The 13,777-nt window shown below is 58.2% G+C and overlaps 3 protein-coding genes across 7 annotated transcripts in view; 1 reads left to right on the top strand and 2 right to left on the bottom strand.

Annotated features, from left to right (window-relative positions):
* TNXB (tenascin XB) overlaps window positions 1-4,942 on the bottom strand; it is a 32,412-nt gene extending 27,470 nt beyond the window's left edge. For 2 of the 3 annotated variants that reach the window (XM_085532720.1, XM_085532722.1), the window contains exons 1-6: window positions 4,615-4,941; window positions 3,497-3,717; window positions 2,766-2,999; window positions 2,184-2,296; window positions 1,760-1,913; window positions 4-840 (exon numbers count right to left, since the gene is read on the bottom strand). In XM_085532720.1, coding sequence (XP_085388846.1) covers window positions 4-840; window positions 1,760-1,913; window positions 2,184-2,296; window positions 2,766-2,999; window positions 3,497-3,713 — 1,555 coding nt within the window. In that variant the 5' untranslated portion in view covers window positions 3,714-3,717; window positions 4,615-4,941. Of the gene's footprint in view, window positions 1-3; window positions 841-1,759; window positions 1,914-2,183; window positions 2,297-2,765; window positions 3,021-3,496; window positions 3,718-4,614 lie in introns of all 3 variants that reach the window. The other variant, XM_085532721.1, reaches the window with a different exon arrangement.
* Window positions 4,943-7,047: 2,105 nt separating this feature from the next.
* Window positions 7,048-11,028, top strand: LOC107321562 (leukotriene B4 receptor 1-like). 3 transcript variants are annotated; one of them, XM_015878584.3, is made up of 2 exons: window positions 7,048-7,517; window positions 9,320-11,028. In XM_015878584.3, exon 2 carries the CDS (start codon window positions 9,330-9,332, stop codon window positions 10,422-10,424), a length of 1,095 nt encoding a protein of 364 aa, XP_015734070.2. In that variant the 5' UTR covers window positions 7,048-7,517; window positions 9,320-9,329; the 3' UTR covers window positions 10,425-11,028. The 3 variants fall into 3 exon arrangements, with proteins under 3 accessions (XP_015734070.2, XP_085388995.1, XP_032303875.2); XM_085532869.1 differs by lacking the exon at window positions 7,048-7,517 and adding an exon at window positions 7,614-8,897; XM_032447984.2 differs by lacking the exon at window positions 7,048-7,517 and adding an exon at window positions 7,615-8,884.
* On the bottom strand, window positions 11,025-13,748 carry LOC107321564 (T-cell surface glycoprotein CD1b-3-like). The gene is made up of 6 exons (XM_015878586.3): window positions 13,593-13,748; window positions 12,998-13,276; window positions 12,246-12,527; window positions 11,873-12,157; window positions 11,699-11,792; window positions 11,025-11,626 (listed from the first exon to the last, which is right to left on the bottom strand). The coding sequence occupies exons 1-6, from the start codon at window positions 13,651-13,653 to the stop codon at window positions 11,581-11,583; spliced, it is 1,047 nt and encodes a 348-aa protein (XP_015734072.2). The 5' UTR covers window positions 13,654-13,748; the 3' UTR covers window positions 11,025-11,580.
* Window positions 13,749-13,777: the final 29 nt, after the last annotated feature.

Below are 13,777 nucleotides of genomic sequence, written 5' to 3'. Positions count from 1 at the left end.
TACCTGCGGTCACTACGGAAGTGTAGGACTTGGAGACACGTCCCCGCACCACACCATGCACCTCCACCCGGTATGTGGCCCCTGGCACCAGCCCTGGCACCCGGGCCACTGTGGTGTCCCCTGGCACCCTCATCTCCCCTTCCTCCCCCTCTGGCTCCTCCAGCAGCCTGTAACGGATCACTACAGTCTCCGCGTGACCCCGCAGCCCATCCAAGTCCACCAGGGCCTCACCAGCAGACCCTGGCAACACCTGGGGTTTGGGGTGAGGGCTCTGCTGGAGGTGGCGGAGGAATTGATAACGCAATGAGGCCGGGCTGCGGCGAAGCAGGTAGGAAAGGATGGCACGGGCCACTGCAGGCACTGTCTGGTTGCCTCGGAGTGGGTAATTTGTGGCCCGGAGGTGGCTTTCCAAGCGCTGCAGCAGGGAGCCATTGTAGGATGAAAGCTTGACCCCCAGCTCATGCAGGGATGGGACATTCGGGAGCACTGGGGACACAGGGGATGCTGGGGATAGTGGGGACTGTGGGGATGCTGGGGGCCATGGAGATGTAGGTGACCTCGGGGACACTGGGGACTCTGGGGACCATGGGGATTCCAGGGAAGTTGGTGCTGCAGAGGACTCCGGAGACACTGGAGACCTCAGGGATGCTGGTGACTTTGGAGATGTTGAGGATGCCGGTGACCCCAAGGACCCTGGTGACCCTGGGGATGCCGGTGACACTGGGGACCGTGGGGATGCTGGAGACCCTCGGGCTGATGGTGATGCTGGGGCCACTGGAGGTGCAAGAAATGTAGGGGTCTTCCGTGACCCCCCATGGGTGGGCTGAGATGGGGCAAGCACTGTGAAAACAAAGGGGATCCAGGTCACTAGCCCATCCCCAAAATCCCTCATCTGCCACAGCCCAGGGACATGGGGATGGATGAACACAGGAACACAGGAGGACAAACAGGTGCCGAGGGACAGACTGTGGACATTGGGGAACCATAGGGAGAGCCTGGAGGTATCCAGACTCATGGGGACAGACAGACAGGGACAGAGGGACACACAGGATATGTGGAGACAAGTGGACCCATGGGGACACATGGGGACAGACAGGGGTCACACGGACCTGAAGGGACACAAGGCCTCAAGTGAACAGATGAGCCCACGGGACACACAGCCCCATGGGGATAGATGCAGATGAACAGGCCCAGGGAGACAAATGGACCCACAGGGACAGACTGCTGACACACAGACCTCTGCAAGACAGACAGATGCATGTGGACCCGCAGAGCCATGGGAACAATAAAGACACATGGGGACAGACAGAGGCTGCAAACACTGCCCATCTCCACTCCCCCTCCAGTATCCATCCCTGCCCCATGTCTGCCTCCAGTCCTAACCCTATCCCCAAGACTGCTCCTTCCTTCATCTCTTTAGCTGTGACATTCCCATCTTCACTTCCATGCTTGTCCCCACCTCACTCATCCCTGTTCCCACCTCAAACCCCATTCCCATGATGTCCCCACCCCCGTGCCTGCATTATTCCTGCCTCCTTGCGCTATGCTCATTCCCCTCTCTGTCCAGAATGCTGTCCCCATATGTTTCCCCCTCTCAATGTCATCTCTGCCCTCATTCTTGTGCCCACGCCACCCCAGACCCCTTCTGTCCCCCATGTTGTCCCCATGCCACCTCCAAACCCCTGCTGTCCCCATGCCTCCCCATGCCACCCCATGCCCCTTCTGTCCCCATGCCTGTCCCACAGCAGGTGGCACATACGGGTGCGGACACGCAGGGTGCCCGGCGCCCCGAGGTGCTGGTCCCGCTGGGCCTGGATGAAGATCTCAAAAGCTTGTCCAGGTGTCAGCCCCGTCACCTCAAAGGTGACAGCAGAGCCAGGCAGCTCATGGGTGGTCAGTGCCGTTGGTTCATCCTGGGGACAAAGGAGATGTCAAAGACACACTGAGGATATCACGTGGGACCTCTTCCTGAACCAGGCAGCTGGCCACAGTCAACAGCTTCTCCTAGAGCCAGGAGATGCCTCAGGGATGCAGTGGGGCCATCAATGCCCCCACGCTGGGCAGTGGAAGAGAGGCCATAACTGTGACAGAGGATGTGCTGGGGATAAGCAGCAGACAGGTGACACCACTACAGCTAATCCTGGGCACAAGTATCCTCATCCCTATCCCCATCTCCAGCTCACCATAGGGATGACGGCCACCTCATAGCCATCCACAGGCTTGGCTGGCCTCGGCCAGGTCACACGGAAGGACGTCTGGTTGCGCGCAGCCAGGCGTAGTGTCACCGAGGGGATCTCTGCAGGGAAAGAGCCCAGATGGGAGGTGGCCCCACAGGAGCCCTGCATGATGAGGCAGCCACAGCGTGGGGACACATGTGGGACATCACAGGACAGTGGACCAAAGGGATGGAGTCAATATGGGGACATGGAGGGAGTTTCCAATGAACAAGGGTGTCTAAGCCACGAAGACACCAGGATAGGGGGAACCCATTGGGTGGGGACACAACAGGATGGGGGACCCAGGGGATGGGGACACTGAGGGAACACAGAGGGAGTTTCCATGGTACAAAAGTGCCCAAGCCATGGGGACACCATGATACAGGGACACTCAGGGCATTGGAGGAACAACTGAAAGCATTGGGATGGGGATACTGGGAGAGCACTGGAGGACAGCAGAGGGAACCAGGGGACAGACAAGGATACATGGAGGTGGCATCAGGTCCAGGTGCCAAGGGGTCAGCAGGCTTGGGGACATACAGGACATACCGAGGGTGCAGTGGGGCCCACCACGGCCAGGGGGGCAGACAGGGGTTGCACAGAAGGGTCCCGTGAAGCCCTCAAAGCAGTGGCAGCGTCCAGCCCGGCAGCGGCCCTGGTCACTGCAGTCGAGGGGACAGCGGGGTGCGGGACACGGGAGACCATTCCCAGCCTCCCCAGGGCGGCACCCACAGCAGCCCCCTGCCCCAGGGGTGTCACACAGCTTCCACGCCGCTGTGCTCCCTGTGGGGATGAGCAGGGTCCCTGTGTGCCACATACCTCCCTTGGACTTCTCCATGTCTCCCCATATGTCCCCCCCACACCCCCATGTCCTCCATGTCCCAATATCTCACTGTCCTCCCCCTGTCCCCACCGTGTTTCACATATCCCCCATGTCCCAGCACCCACACATCTCCATATGCCCATGTCCCACAATGTTCCCTTGTCCACATCACCCATGTTCTTCACTTTCCCCATTACTCCCCATCATCCTATATCCCACATCCCCTTGCATCCCACATCACCCACGTTCCCTCGCCCACACCCCCTACATAGCTCCCATGTCCCCCCAACCATCCCCATAGCCCCCACATCCCTACCCCCATGCTCCCCACCGCGTCCCTCATATCCCCACTCTCCCCCCACAACCCTCATCTCCGAAGCCTTCCCATATCTCCCATTCTCCCCCACATCCCTGACCCCCACACCCTCAAAGCACCATTCCCCCCTCCCCCCCATACCAGTGCCAGCCTGGGGTCCCAGGCTGTCCCCGCACTGCCCCTGCAGTGCCCGCACTTCTCCCTCCAGCGCCCGCAGCCGTCCCAACACCGCCTCCAACACCTCTGCCCCACAGGAGAGCTCCGGGGATGCCGGGGGAGGACCGGGGGATGCTCCAGGATTCCCCTGTGCCCTCCGAAGCGCCAGCGCCAGCAGCAGCAGCGGCAGCCCTGGGGTCATGGTCCTATGGGGAGGGGATGGATGGCAGCGGCGCAGGGACAAAGACGGGTCTCATACACCGTGGGGCTGCACCCAGCTCCCATCCGTGGTGTCACATTCACCCCCCCCCCCAAGACTCCAAGGGCCCCATAGAGAGCTGGGGCTGTGGGGTGGTCCCCGGTGCTGCCAGGTACACCCCAGTGATCCCAGTTCTGACTCCAGTAGGTTCATGCACCCCTCTGCTTCAGTGCACATGAACTCCAGTAACCATCAGTAACCCTGCCCAGCAACACCATGGGGAACACAAATAACATCAGGAGCTCGTTAACACCACGGCGCAATAATTCCACTGACACCAACAGCAACAACACCAGTAACACCAGTGATGTCAGCAACATTGGCAGCACCAGCATGACGATTCATCCACTAATTCCAGTGACAACACCAGTAACTCCAGTACTGCCAGCAGCACCAGCAACTCCAGTAGCACCAACAAATCAATTCCTCCAGGAGCTTCAATAATTCCAGTCACTGCAGCAGGACCAGTCACCCCAGTAACCCCAATAACTCCAGCAGCAGCTCCAGCAATCCCAGCAGCTCCACTAACTCTGATAACTCCGACAGCTCCAGCAGCTCCAGTAGCACCAGCAGCACCAGCCAGCTCCTCCAGTAACCCCAGCAGCCCCGTATCGCAGTGATGCTGCAGCCCCATCCCTTCCTTCCTTCCTTCCCCCCCCTCCACCCATCACCCCCTGGTACTTTCCCAGCTGCTCCCGGGATGGGGGGGGAGGGGGGGGGTCGGGATGCAATCTGTGGGTGGAGCCTGGAACTGGCCCAGTTGGGTTCAGGTGAGCCCAGCTGTGCCCAGTTGGGTCCGGTTGGTTTGGTTCAACCCACTTTGGCTCGGTTCGGTTCTGCTCACCTCGGCCCCCGTTCGGCCCCCTTGGGTTCTGCTGGGTTCTGCTGGGCCAGGCCCGGCTCGGCGGGCGGCAGCACGGCACTGAGGGCTCCGGGGCGGCTCCGGCCCTTTCATAGCCCCGGGTCGGGCTCAGGTCCAGCGCTGAGCTCATGGCGTGGCCACGGCACCTGCGGGCTGCACAGCGGGCAGCTCCAGGACACAGCGACCAGCAGCAGAACCAACACAGCCGTGTCCTCACATCGGCCACGCGCTGGGGGGGGTGCGGGGACCACCTCCCCATGGAGTGAAGGACAGCCCTCCCCCCTCCTCTAAGTCCTGCAGGGCTGAGCAGAACCGGGCGGACCCAGAGGGGGCCGCGATGTGTTTACAGGCGGCGGTCGCTGCGGCAACCAAACATCTGGGCGGCGCAGCCAGATGTGGGGTCCAGCTGCCATAGCAGAGCAGTGACACAACGCGTGGGGGAATGAAGGGGGGGGGGCTGCAGCCCGGAGCACTCCCAGTGACCCAGCACTGCCTGTCCTGGTGATCCCAGTGCTCCCAGTAACACGGCGTGGCTCATCCCAGCGCTCCCAGTATCTCAGTGCTGCCTATCCCAGCAACCAAGCGCTGCCTGCACTGATGATCCCAGGACACCCAGCTTTGCATTCCCTGCCACATGTCCTGTGGGTCCCAGTAAGCACAGTGCCACCTGCTCCAGTCATCCCAGTGCTCCCAGTAGCCACAGCCCCCAGCACTCCCAGTAACTACAGTTCTACCTGTCCCCATAATCCCAGTGCTCCCATTCAGTCAGTGCCACCTGCTCCACAGTTCCCAGTAACCACAGCGCTATTTGCCCCATATCCCCCAGCTCTCCCAGTAAAAACAACACACTACAATTTCAGGGTTTTATGCGGTTGGCTGTGGGGCCAGGCTATGAAGTCATGTTGCAGGGGTTTGCTATGGGGCAGAGCCTTGAGGTTATGGGGCCATGCCATGGGGCCATGCTGCGTGACAGTGCCATATGGGGTTAGGGCTGAGCCACAGACAGGGCCGGGTGGGGCCATGACTCAGCCTGGCCCTGCACTCCCCCCCCCCCCCCCCGTTTCCTCCCCCCTCCCGAGCTGTTGTTGTTGCTGTGGGACGCGGGGGGGTGGGGAGCGTGGGCTCGGCACGGGTCCACCCTATGGGGGGGGGGTTGGAGTCACCCAGACACCCACATCCCCATGGGACAGTGGGATGGAGGGGTGTTCAATGGGGTCCCTCCGTCTTGGGTCCCCCAGTGTAGGAGTTATGGGGCAGAGCTGGGGAAGGGAGGAGGCGGATGCTTGGGGTCCCCAGGGCCTCGGGGGGAGGGGCAGAACCCACGGGGTGGGAGAAACGGCCGCCAGGGTTCACTGGCTCGTGATCGTGTTTTGCTCTTTGCCTCCGGCTGGGCGGACCCAACCCGGGGGGGGGCTGAGGGATACATGTGGGGCTGAGACATGGGACACGTGTAGGGCTGAGGAACACGCGTGGGGCTGGGGGGGGAGGGGTGCGTGGTGTGCATGACAAGTAGGGGTCAGGAGGTGACCCTAAATGTGGCTCCACAGCTTCTTCCCCCCCTCCATCCCCCCCCTTCCCCACTGACCCCAACACAGCAGCATGTGGAACCCTTTTGGTGCCATATGGAATAAGTGAGGCCATAAAAGATAGGAGAGAAGCAGGTGGCACAACAAAACAGCAGGAGCTGCGCCGTCCTGAACTGACCCTGCCGCATCCACACCACCTGTCCCCCCCATCGCATGTCCCCCGTCCTGTCCCTGTCTCCTTTCCTGATTCCCACATCACCCTGCTGTCCCCACAGGTCCCATAGTGGGGTTAGCAAGGTTCTAGGCTGAAGCAAATAAGGCCAAGCCCAAACACAGAAGTTCTGGATGCACTTCCAGGTAACCCCCCCCCCCCATTGCTAGTCCTTAAATGAGGACTGGGAAGGGGTGGATGGTGGCTCCATCCTTCCCAAGCATTCAGGTGCAATGCACACATCTGAGCCCCCCTGGTTGACCCCATCAGGTTCTCAATCACTGCTTCAAGCCCTGACTTAACACTGCCATTCACTACACACACTGTGACATCCCAGTGACACCCTGAGCCCCCTTGGATGCCCCTCATATGCCTGGGGGACACCCCTGTGTGTGATGGTGACATCCTTCAGGACACCTCTGGGACCCCAACATCCTTCAGCCCTCCCAATCTCTCCTCAATTGTCCCCACTAAGACCCACCCAGACACGGTGATGGATGGGAGGAGTTGAAAGGGACAGATTTAAGCTGTCAGATAAGGAGTCAAAGGGGAGATGGAACAGCTCCATCAATTGGCCCGGGGAGGTGAAGCAGAACAGCCGGCCTGAGCGCGTGGCTCCCTCACTTTGGGCAGCTGAAAGCACTGTTTGTTTGTGCTGTTTGTGTTTTTAAGGGTTGTGTTGGTGGTTTCTGGGATTCTCAAAGGCTGTGTCAGAGGTCCCAGCGCGTCACGGTGATGAAGAGCAGCAGCGGGGAATCGTTCCTTGTGCTGGCAAATATGCAGAAACTCCAGGAGAAATTCCATGCGGGGAATCTCGTGGTTGGCCGCAGCAGTGACAGTGCAGCAATACAAGAATGTCAATAGCAGGACGCGACTGTGTGTAACATCGCCACAAAAAGGAAGCGAGACTTAATGACATCACCCTGATCAGTGTGTTAGAACACACACCAAAGCTGTGTGAAATCCTGCACCAATGCCCCAGGGCAGCTTTCTGCTAATGAGAGATGGATGTCAGGGACAGCAAACAACCAGCAGCTCACAAAGCAGAGCCTGATCCTCACCTTTATGCTGCTCTGGGTGTGCTTGCTCCCTGCTTTACTGCCTGGCACCCCATTCCATTGCATGGGATAATGCAGGACCCGACTCAGGTTTGTCACTGAGCCTCATTGAGGGACAACAAGGGGTTAAAAACTACAGGCTGAGCTGTGGGGGAGGAGGAGGGGTCCGAGTAAAATCCATTCAGCCTCCTGGTATCTACAAGGGGTGGGATGGATGGATGCTCATGCTGAAGGGCTGTTTAAAAAGACTGAAACACGACTTATTTCTCATGGCAGAGCGAGTCATCAATGTACATTTCTCACCTGGGAGCCAGAAATTGGTTCTGGCACTTTGGCACATCATGTTTTGTTCTGTTTGCATGGCTCATCCGAACTGAACTGAACTACTCAGACCCTTAAGATCTCTGCTTCAGTATGTAAAACCAAGAATCTTTAAGGTCTAATTGGATCCGATGTGAGCTGTAATTATTCAGCAGTGTTTTTTCTTTTTTTCTTTGCCCCTGGGGCAAATCACTCCACTTTTAGAGGTTAGTCTTTAGATTAACTTCCCTTTGCTTTTGTTTCTGTTCCCTGTTCCTGTTTATTTATGACACCAATTTCTCTTGGTCCTTCCAAACTTCTGAACCCGCTCCTTCCTGGGGAGGGACACGTTGTGTTTTTGCAGCAGTTTATCTGTGACAATCCTGCCCGTGACACCGTTCATATCTTTCTGTTGGGTAACATCTGTTGATCCTCAGGCCTTTGACTTCGAGGCTGGTTGGGGGGGAACTGGGGAGGAGGAATCAGCAGAGAGCAAAAATGGCTGTTTTTAGTCTTGGTACTTTTTGTCAGTCAGCAGCACTGTAGGAACTGGGTGGGAGATACGAAGCTGAGTGCTGTTGTCAGAGATCTCCAGTCCTTCCTCTCCTTGGTGTGGTGGTAGAAGGGGGGGAAGTTGACATTCAATGAGCTGGGTAACAGATCTTTGTCTTGCTTGGGATTGTGCCCCATTGCACGATCATCTATGGGGTTCCCAGTTTTCAGGCTGTGATTCATCTGTAGGGGTAGAGAGGTGGAGGGAGGAATGAAGGGAAGGAAGGTGCGTTAGCCATACATGTCAGAAGGCACATAGAAGACCATCCCTGTGCCCTCCATGCTATCTCAATGTGCTCCTACCAACCCCACAGCCAGGCAATGTCCTCCTGGAGGACATCTGGGAGGATCTCATTACCTGCTGGCAGTGCCACCAGTGCTTTTATTTCCCTGCTCAGGCAGGGGAAAATTAAGGTCGGCAGTCACTCCCCATATGCCCATATGCCCCCTTCCTGCCTGTGGTTTCCGTGCCTTCTTCCTCTTGCGCGAGTGTTTCCTTCCTGGGGCTGAGCAGAGGGGAAGTAGCACCTAGTGTTCGTGGTCACTGTTGGCAACAGGGGCACCGAGGACCCATCACTCTGGCCAAGGTCCCTGGGAAGGGATATGTGAGTCCCTGAGGTAGTGGGGGAAGGCTGGAGGGGTGGGGGCTATCGGTGAGGGTCACCTGGGACAACTGGGAGGGATAGGTGGATGGCTGGGAGGTCTTGAGGATGCGTGATCTTTTCCAGCAAGGCTGGAAGGTGACTGGGAGGTTTTGGGGGGCAACTAGAGAGTTTGGGTGAAAAAATTGGGATGTCTAAGGGATCAGCTGCGAGGTTTGTGGGGTATGTTGAGTCCAAGGTCTGGAGAATGCCAAGATAAGGAGGAAGAGGTGAGAGTAGCAAAGGAAGAAGTAGAGACCTCAGAGGGTGGGGGGAAGGAAGGGAGGATGCTGGGTCAGATGAAGAAGGGCAATATTGGAGGGGAGGGATGGGGAGTCTGAGCAAAGGAGGTAGGCATGAATCTGCTCTGCAGGATGCTGGTTACCCCTCTCCCCACAGGTCTCCTGCCATGCCCACACCTCCTTCCAATGCGACTGTCTCTGCAATCCCCAATTCTGCCCTGGGACTGACCCTGCTGTCTCTAGCAATGGTCGTAGGGCTGCCGGGGAATGCCTTCGTGCTCTGGAGCTGGGTCGTCACCCGTCGCCGCAGCATCCCCATGCTTCTGGTGGCCCATCTGGCCCTGGCTGACGTGGCTACGCTGCTCACTGGCCCCGTTTACATCCGATTCCTCAGCACTGGCAGATGGGACCTGGGCCCAGCCGCGTGCCGCGGTTGCAACTACATCTGTGCAGCTGCCATGTACACCAGCATCTTCCTCATTGCCCTGCTCGGCCTGCACCGCTGCCTGGTGGTGTCCCGGCCATCCACTGCTGTGCTGACAGGTGACCGTGCCACCCATCTGGCCCACGGGGCTGCTGCCATCACTTGGCTGGTGGCCTTGGTGTTGGCCACCCCTTCTATCGCTTTTCGGCACGTGGAGAACGGGATGTGCAAGAGGAACCACAATTCCACCGCTTGGCTGGTGACCCACAACCTGCTGGAGACTGGGCTGGGCTGGGCTGTGCCATTGACCGCCGTGGCTGTTGGTTACGGGCTGCTGCTGCGGAGGCTGCGGAGGACGCGATTGGCGCGGCGGGGACGCACGTTGAGGTTGGTCGCCGCTGTGGTGGTCGCCTTTGCCGTCACCTGGGGACCCTACCACGTTGGCAGCTTGTTGGAGGTGGTGGTGGAGCTGAAGAGCTGCACTGGGACTCTAAGAAAGGTTGCCAAAGCCATCCGACCGCCGGCCACTGCGCTGGCATTTCTTAGCAGTGCACTAAATCCGCTGCTCTATGCCTGTGCTGGGAGGGGACTGTGTCGCACTGCAGGGGCTGCACTCCTGCCCCGGCTCTTAGAGGGCTCCACGGCCTCCAGCAGTGCCCGTAGGACTGTCACACATCGGGCCAGGAGCTCACGGGGACAGCAGGAGAATGGAGGCAAGGAGGTGGCTGGGGAAGATGTGGGGACAGGGGATGGGAGGACAGTGGCAGAAGGAACGGTGACAACAGATGAGGGGACAGTGGTGGAGAGCACTGTGATGGGGGACAGTGGGAGGGCGTGATGGATTGGAAGGCTTTGGGATGGATGCTGTTATATTGTGGGGTGCTGTGGGGAGGGGTCCCTGGAGTACTCTAGGGTTGTATTAGGAATTCTCAGGGGTAATCGTGGGAGCTCTGGGGGGGGAGGGGGCGGCCTTTAGGGGTTACTGGGAGAACCCAGGGGATATCAGGGAGTCTCAACATGTGAGTCTCAGTGAGGACAATCAGGGAGGAACTGGGATTGCTGAAGGATGCTGGGGGGCCCGGGGATGTCCTGAAGGATGCCCAGGATGTCACCACCACACACAGAGGTGTCCCCATGGCATAAGACAAGTGTCTTGGGGGCCACAGGGTGTCACCATTGTGTCATTGGGATGTCACAGCGGGGTCCCAGGAAATTAATCTGGAATGCCATCGGAGTGTCATCATGGGGTCAAAGCTGCGGCACAGCTGATGATGTCACTGCTGGATGGGGCCACGTGTCCCTTTCCCTTGGCCACCCCATCCTTTGGTGACATTACTTCATACCCTCCCAATGGGCCCAGCCCTGCCTCCCAGGGTCAGTGATGGCAACACCTGTGCCTGTTTGTGTTTTTACAGGAAGAAAAAATAAAATACGTAACTTCACAGTTTTGTCTCATTCTTCCCCATTTTGCTGGGAGCCAACAAGGCAACCTCACCCCAGAGCCACAGGGTAGGGGACACAGGGACAGCAGAGTGATGTGGGGACTGGGAAGAGAGACAGGGACAGGATGGGAGCATGGGATGGGAAAGACAGGCGGTGTGGAAGAGGGACAGGGTGTTGTGTGGCGGGGACAGATTGGGACATGGAAGGACATGGGCTGTAGAAGGGGTGCAGGGACAGGACTGGGGCCATGAGGGGGCAGAGGAAGGACATAAGGTGGGTGTAGGGGAAGGGATGAGGAAGAGACACTGGGACAGGGATGGGGACACAGTACACAGTTAGGGTAAGAGGAGAGGGGCACTTTGTCATAAGGCAATGAATTCCCCTAAATTATGGGGTCTGGACTTGGGAACTGGGATGTTGCTTGGCCATCTCTCCACACTCCTCTGTGTCCTGCTCTGTCCCCTACTGGCGTGGCACTGCTTTGTCACCACCATCGGTGCAGCTGGCTTGGAAATGGAGCAGGGACTGAAGGTCTCGGTTCAAAGCAGACATCAGATGAGGAACATCCGGGAATCTCTACCAGACCCAGTGAGTTTCCTGCAAGAGGATACCACTGTAAGCCATGCTGAATGCTCTGGGGAGCTCAGACCCCACAGGTGGAGCCCTCACCTGCGCCTCCACCACCAAACTCCCCCGATGATGATGGCAATGAGGAACAGCACGGTGATGGTGACGCCAACAGCGGAAGACCCACTGGGGTTTTCTTGAATGGAGAGAGAGCAGAGGATAGCTGTGAGCGTGTGGCAACTCCAGGCCACCCCATATCCCATCCCCATCCCTTACCCCAGGGGACAAGGAGGCTGCGGTCACCCAGGCTGCAGTGCTGTACGCGGCAGGCGTAGCTGTGCCCATCCTGGGGTGACACCAGCAGGGTGCTGCGGAGCTGGTAAGTGAGGTCAGCATTGGGTAACACTGTGCTGGTGCTCAGTGCTGGGCTCGGGGGCAGCTCCCGGCCGTCCCGCAGCCAGGTGACAGTGATGGGCCGCGGGTAGAAGCTGGTGACACGGCAAACTAGCAGGAGCTGTGCTGGGCCGGCAGTGCGGGCAAAGACCACGGCGATGGGGGGCACTGGGGACAACAGGAATGGTAGATCAGTGTGAGCACAGCTCAGACTGGGAGCAATAGGTTGGTTATCCAAGGGCCAAGGATTGCTCACCTTGTCTCTCCAGGTCTTTTCTCCCTTTCTGGTGCAGCATGAGGATGAAATTTGGGATGGGGCTGGAGAGGATGTCCTCCAAAAGCCCTGACACAGCCCGGTTGTCAGTGAGAGTTTTGCTTATCAGCTTGGCCAGAGGGGTGGAAGTCTGGGGAAGCCAGAGCTCCCTATTGATCTTGTATGTCACCAGGTCTCTTCCACCTTCCCCAGCGTTGACAAAGCTCCATCTCGTTCCATTGGCGTAAAGCTTGCAGCCTGCATGGATCTGGAAAATCAGCGGGTCTGCAAGGGGCAGAAGGCTATGTGAGCAAGGGGACATGGGGATGGCTGGAGAGGTGAGGGTACGATGGGCATCACGACCACATGAGTTGCCAAGGGAGAAAGGCTGAGCAGTGCAGGGTGTCAGCTTAAGCACTTTGTCCCCCAGAATGTCCCTCTGCAATATTTTCCTTCATGTTTCCCCTTCCCTGATCCATGCCAGGTGATTCCCATGGCCCTGTTAATTTTGGGAGCAGCTCCCACATGTCCTCCATATGTAGAGGGCAGAAACCCCACAATACATTTCAGTGCTCCACTGAACCACAAGCCTCAGGAGACAGAGCGTTTCCCATCACCCTTTGGAGGCTGTTGGCCCCTGCCAAAAGACCCCACAACCCATCACTTTTTGGAGGCTGTCAGACCCCCAGCAGGTCCCACAAACTCTGTGCTCATGGGGTTGGGTTGTTTGGTCTGCAGCTGTCCCTCCTACTCACAGTCCAACCCTGCCTTTGTGACCATCTCATGCAAGAACCGAATGGCATTGCGTATGACGATCATGGAGAAGGACAGAAGCTTCTTCACTTCACTATCAGCTGTGACCTCTTGGACCCATGGCCAGCAGATGTTTAAGCTCCAGGTGTGGGGGTCCAGCACTATTATGGGTAAATCTGCCAGCGTAGCCATCCCAGTCAGTTCTGTGGAGCTGATGTTGTCCAAGAGCATCGTGAAGAAGAACTGGAAAAACTGTGTTTCTTCAGAGGGAAAGCATGAGGCTGCAGGAAAGAGGGGGAGGTGAATGGGGGATGTACTTTGACCCACACACAGCAAACCCCAAGCCCAGGTGACTATCTCTGTCATAGGACACGCAGGGTGTCCTGGCAAAAAGCTCATCCACATGATTCCCAATCTAGGGGCAAGTGGGCATGGACAGGGGTGCCTTTGTGTGCTGTGAGGCCGGGGACAGCCTCTCGATGCTGGAGACCATCCCCATCACAAAGGAAAAGGTCTCTTAGCCATTCCACCCCCCTCCCCCCAAACTGCTATAGGGTCCCATGATGGAGGCCGGGGTGAGCTGGGGCTCCCACTTACTTTCTGCTTCTGTCCATGTCTTGTGGAAGAGAAGGAAAAGGAAGAGGCAGTGGGGCCACATGGTGCCCGCAGCGAAGGCAGCGCAGCGGGGATGGTGGGAAGAGGAAGAACCGTGGGGTCCCAAAGGCCATGCTCCACCAATGGGGCTGATGCTGGTGAGGTTTCTGGGAGGGTCTAAGCTGAGG

This window comes from Coturnix japonica, unplaced genomic scaffold (genome assembly GCF_054131305.1).
Source record: "Coturnix japonica strain WE unplaced genomic scaffold, WE-NBRP24 Scf050, whole genome shotgun sequence".
In the NCBI taxonomy this organism is placed as follows: domain Eukaryota; kingdom Metazoa; phylum Chordata; class Aves; order Galliformes; family Phasianidae; genus Coturnix; species Coturnix japonica.
Note: the sequence above shows the minus strand (reverse complement) of the source record. Positions and strands in the feature narration are given on the sequence as shown.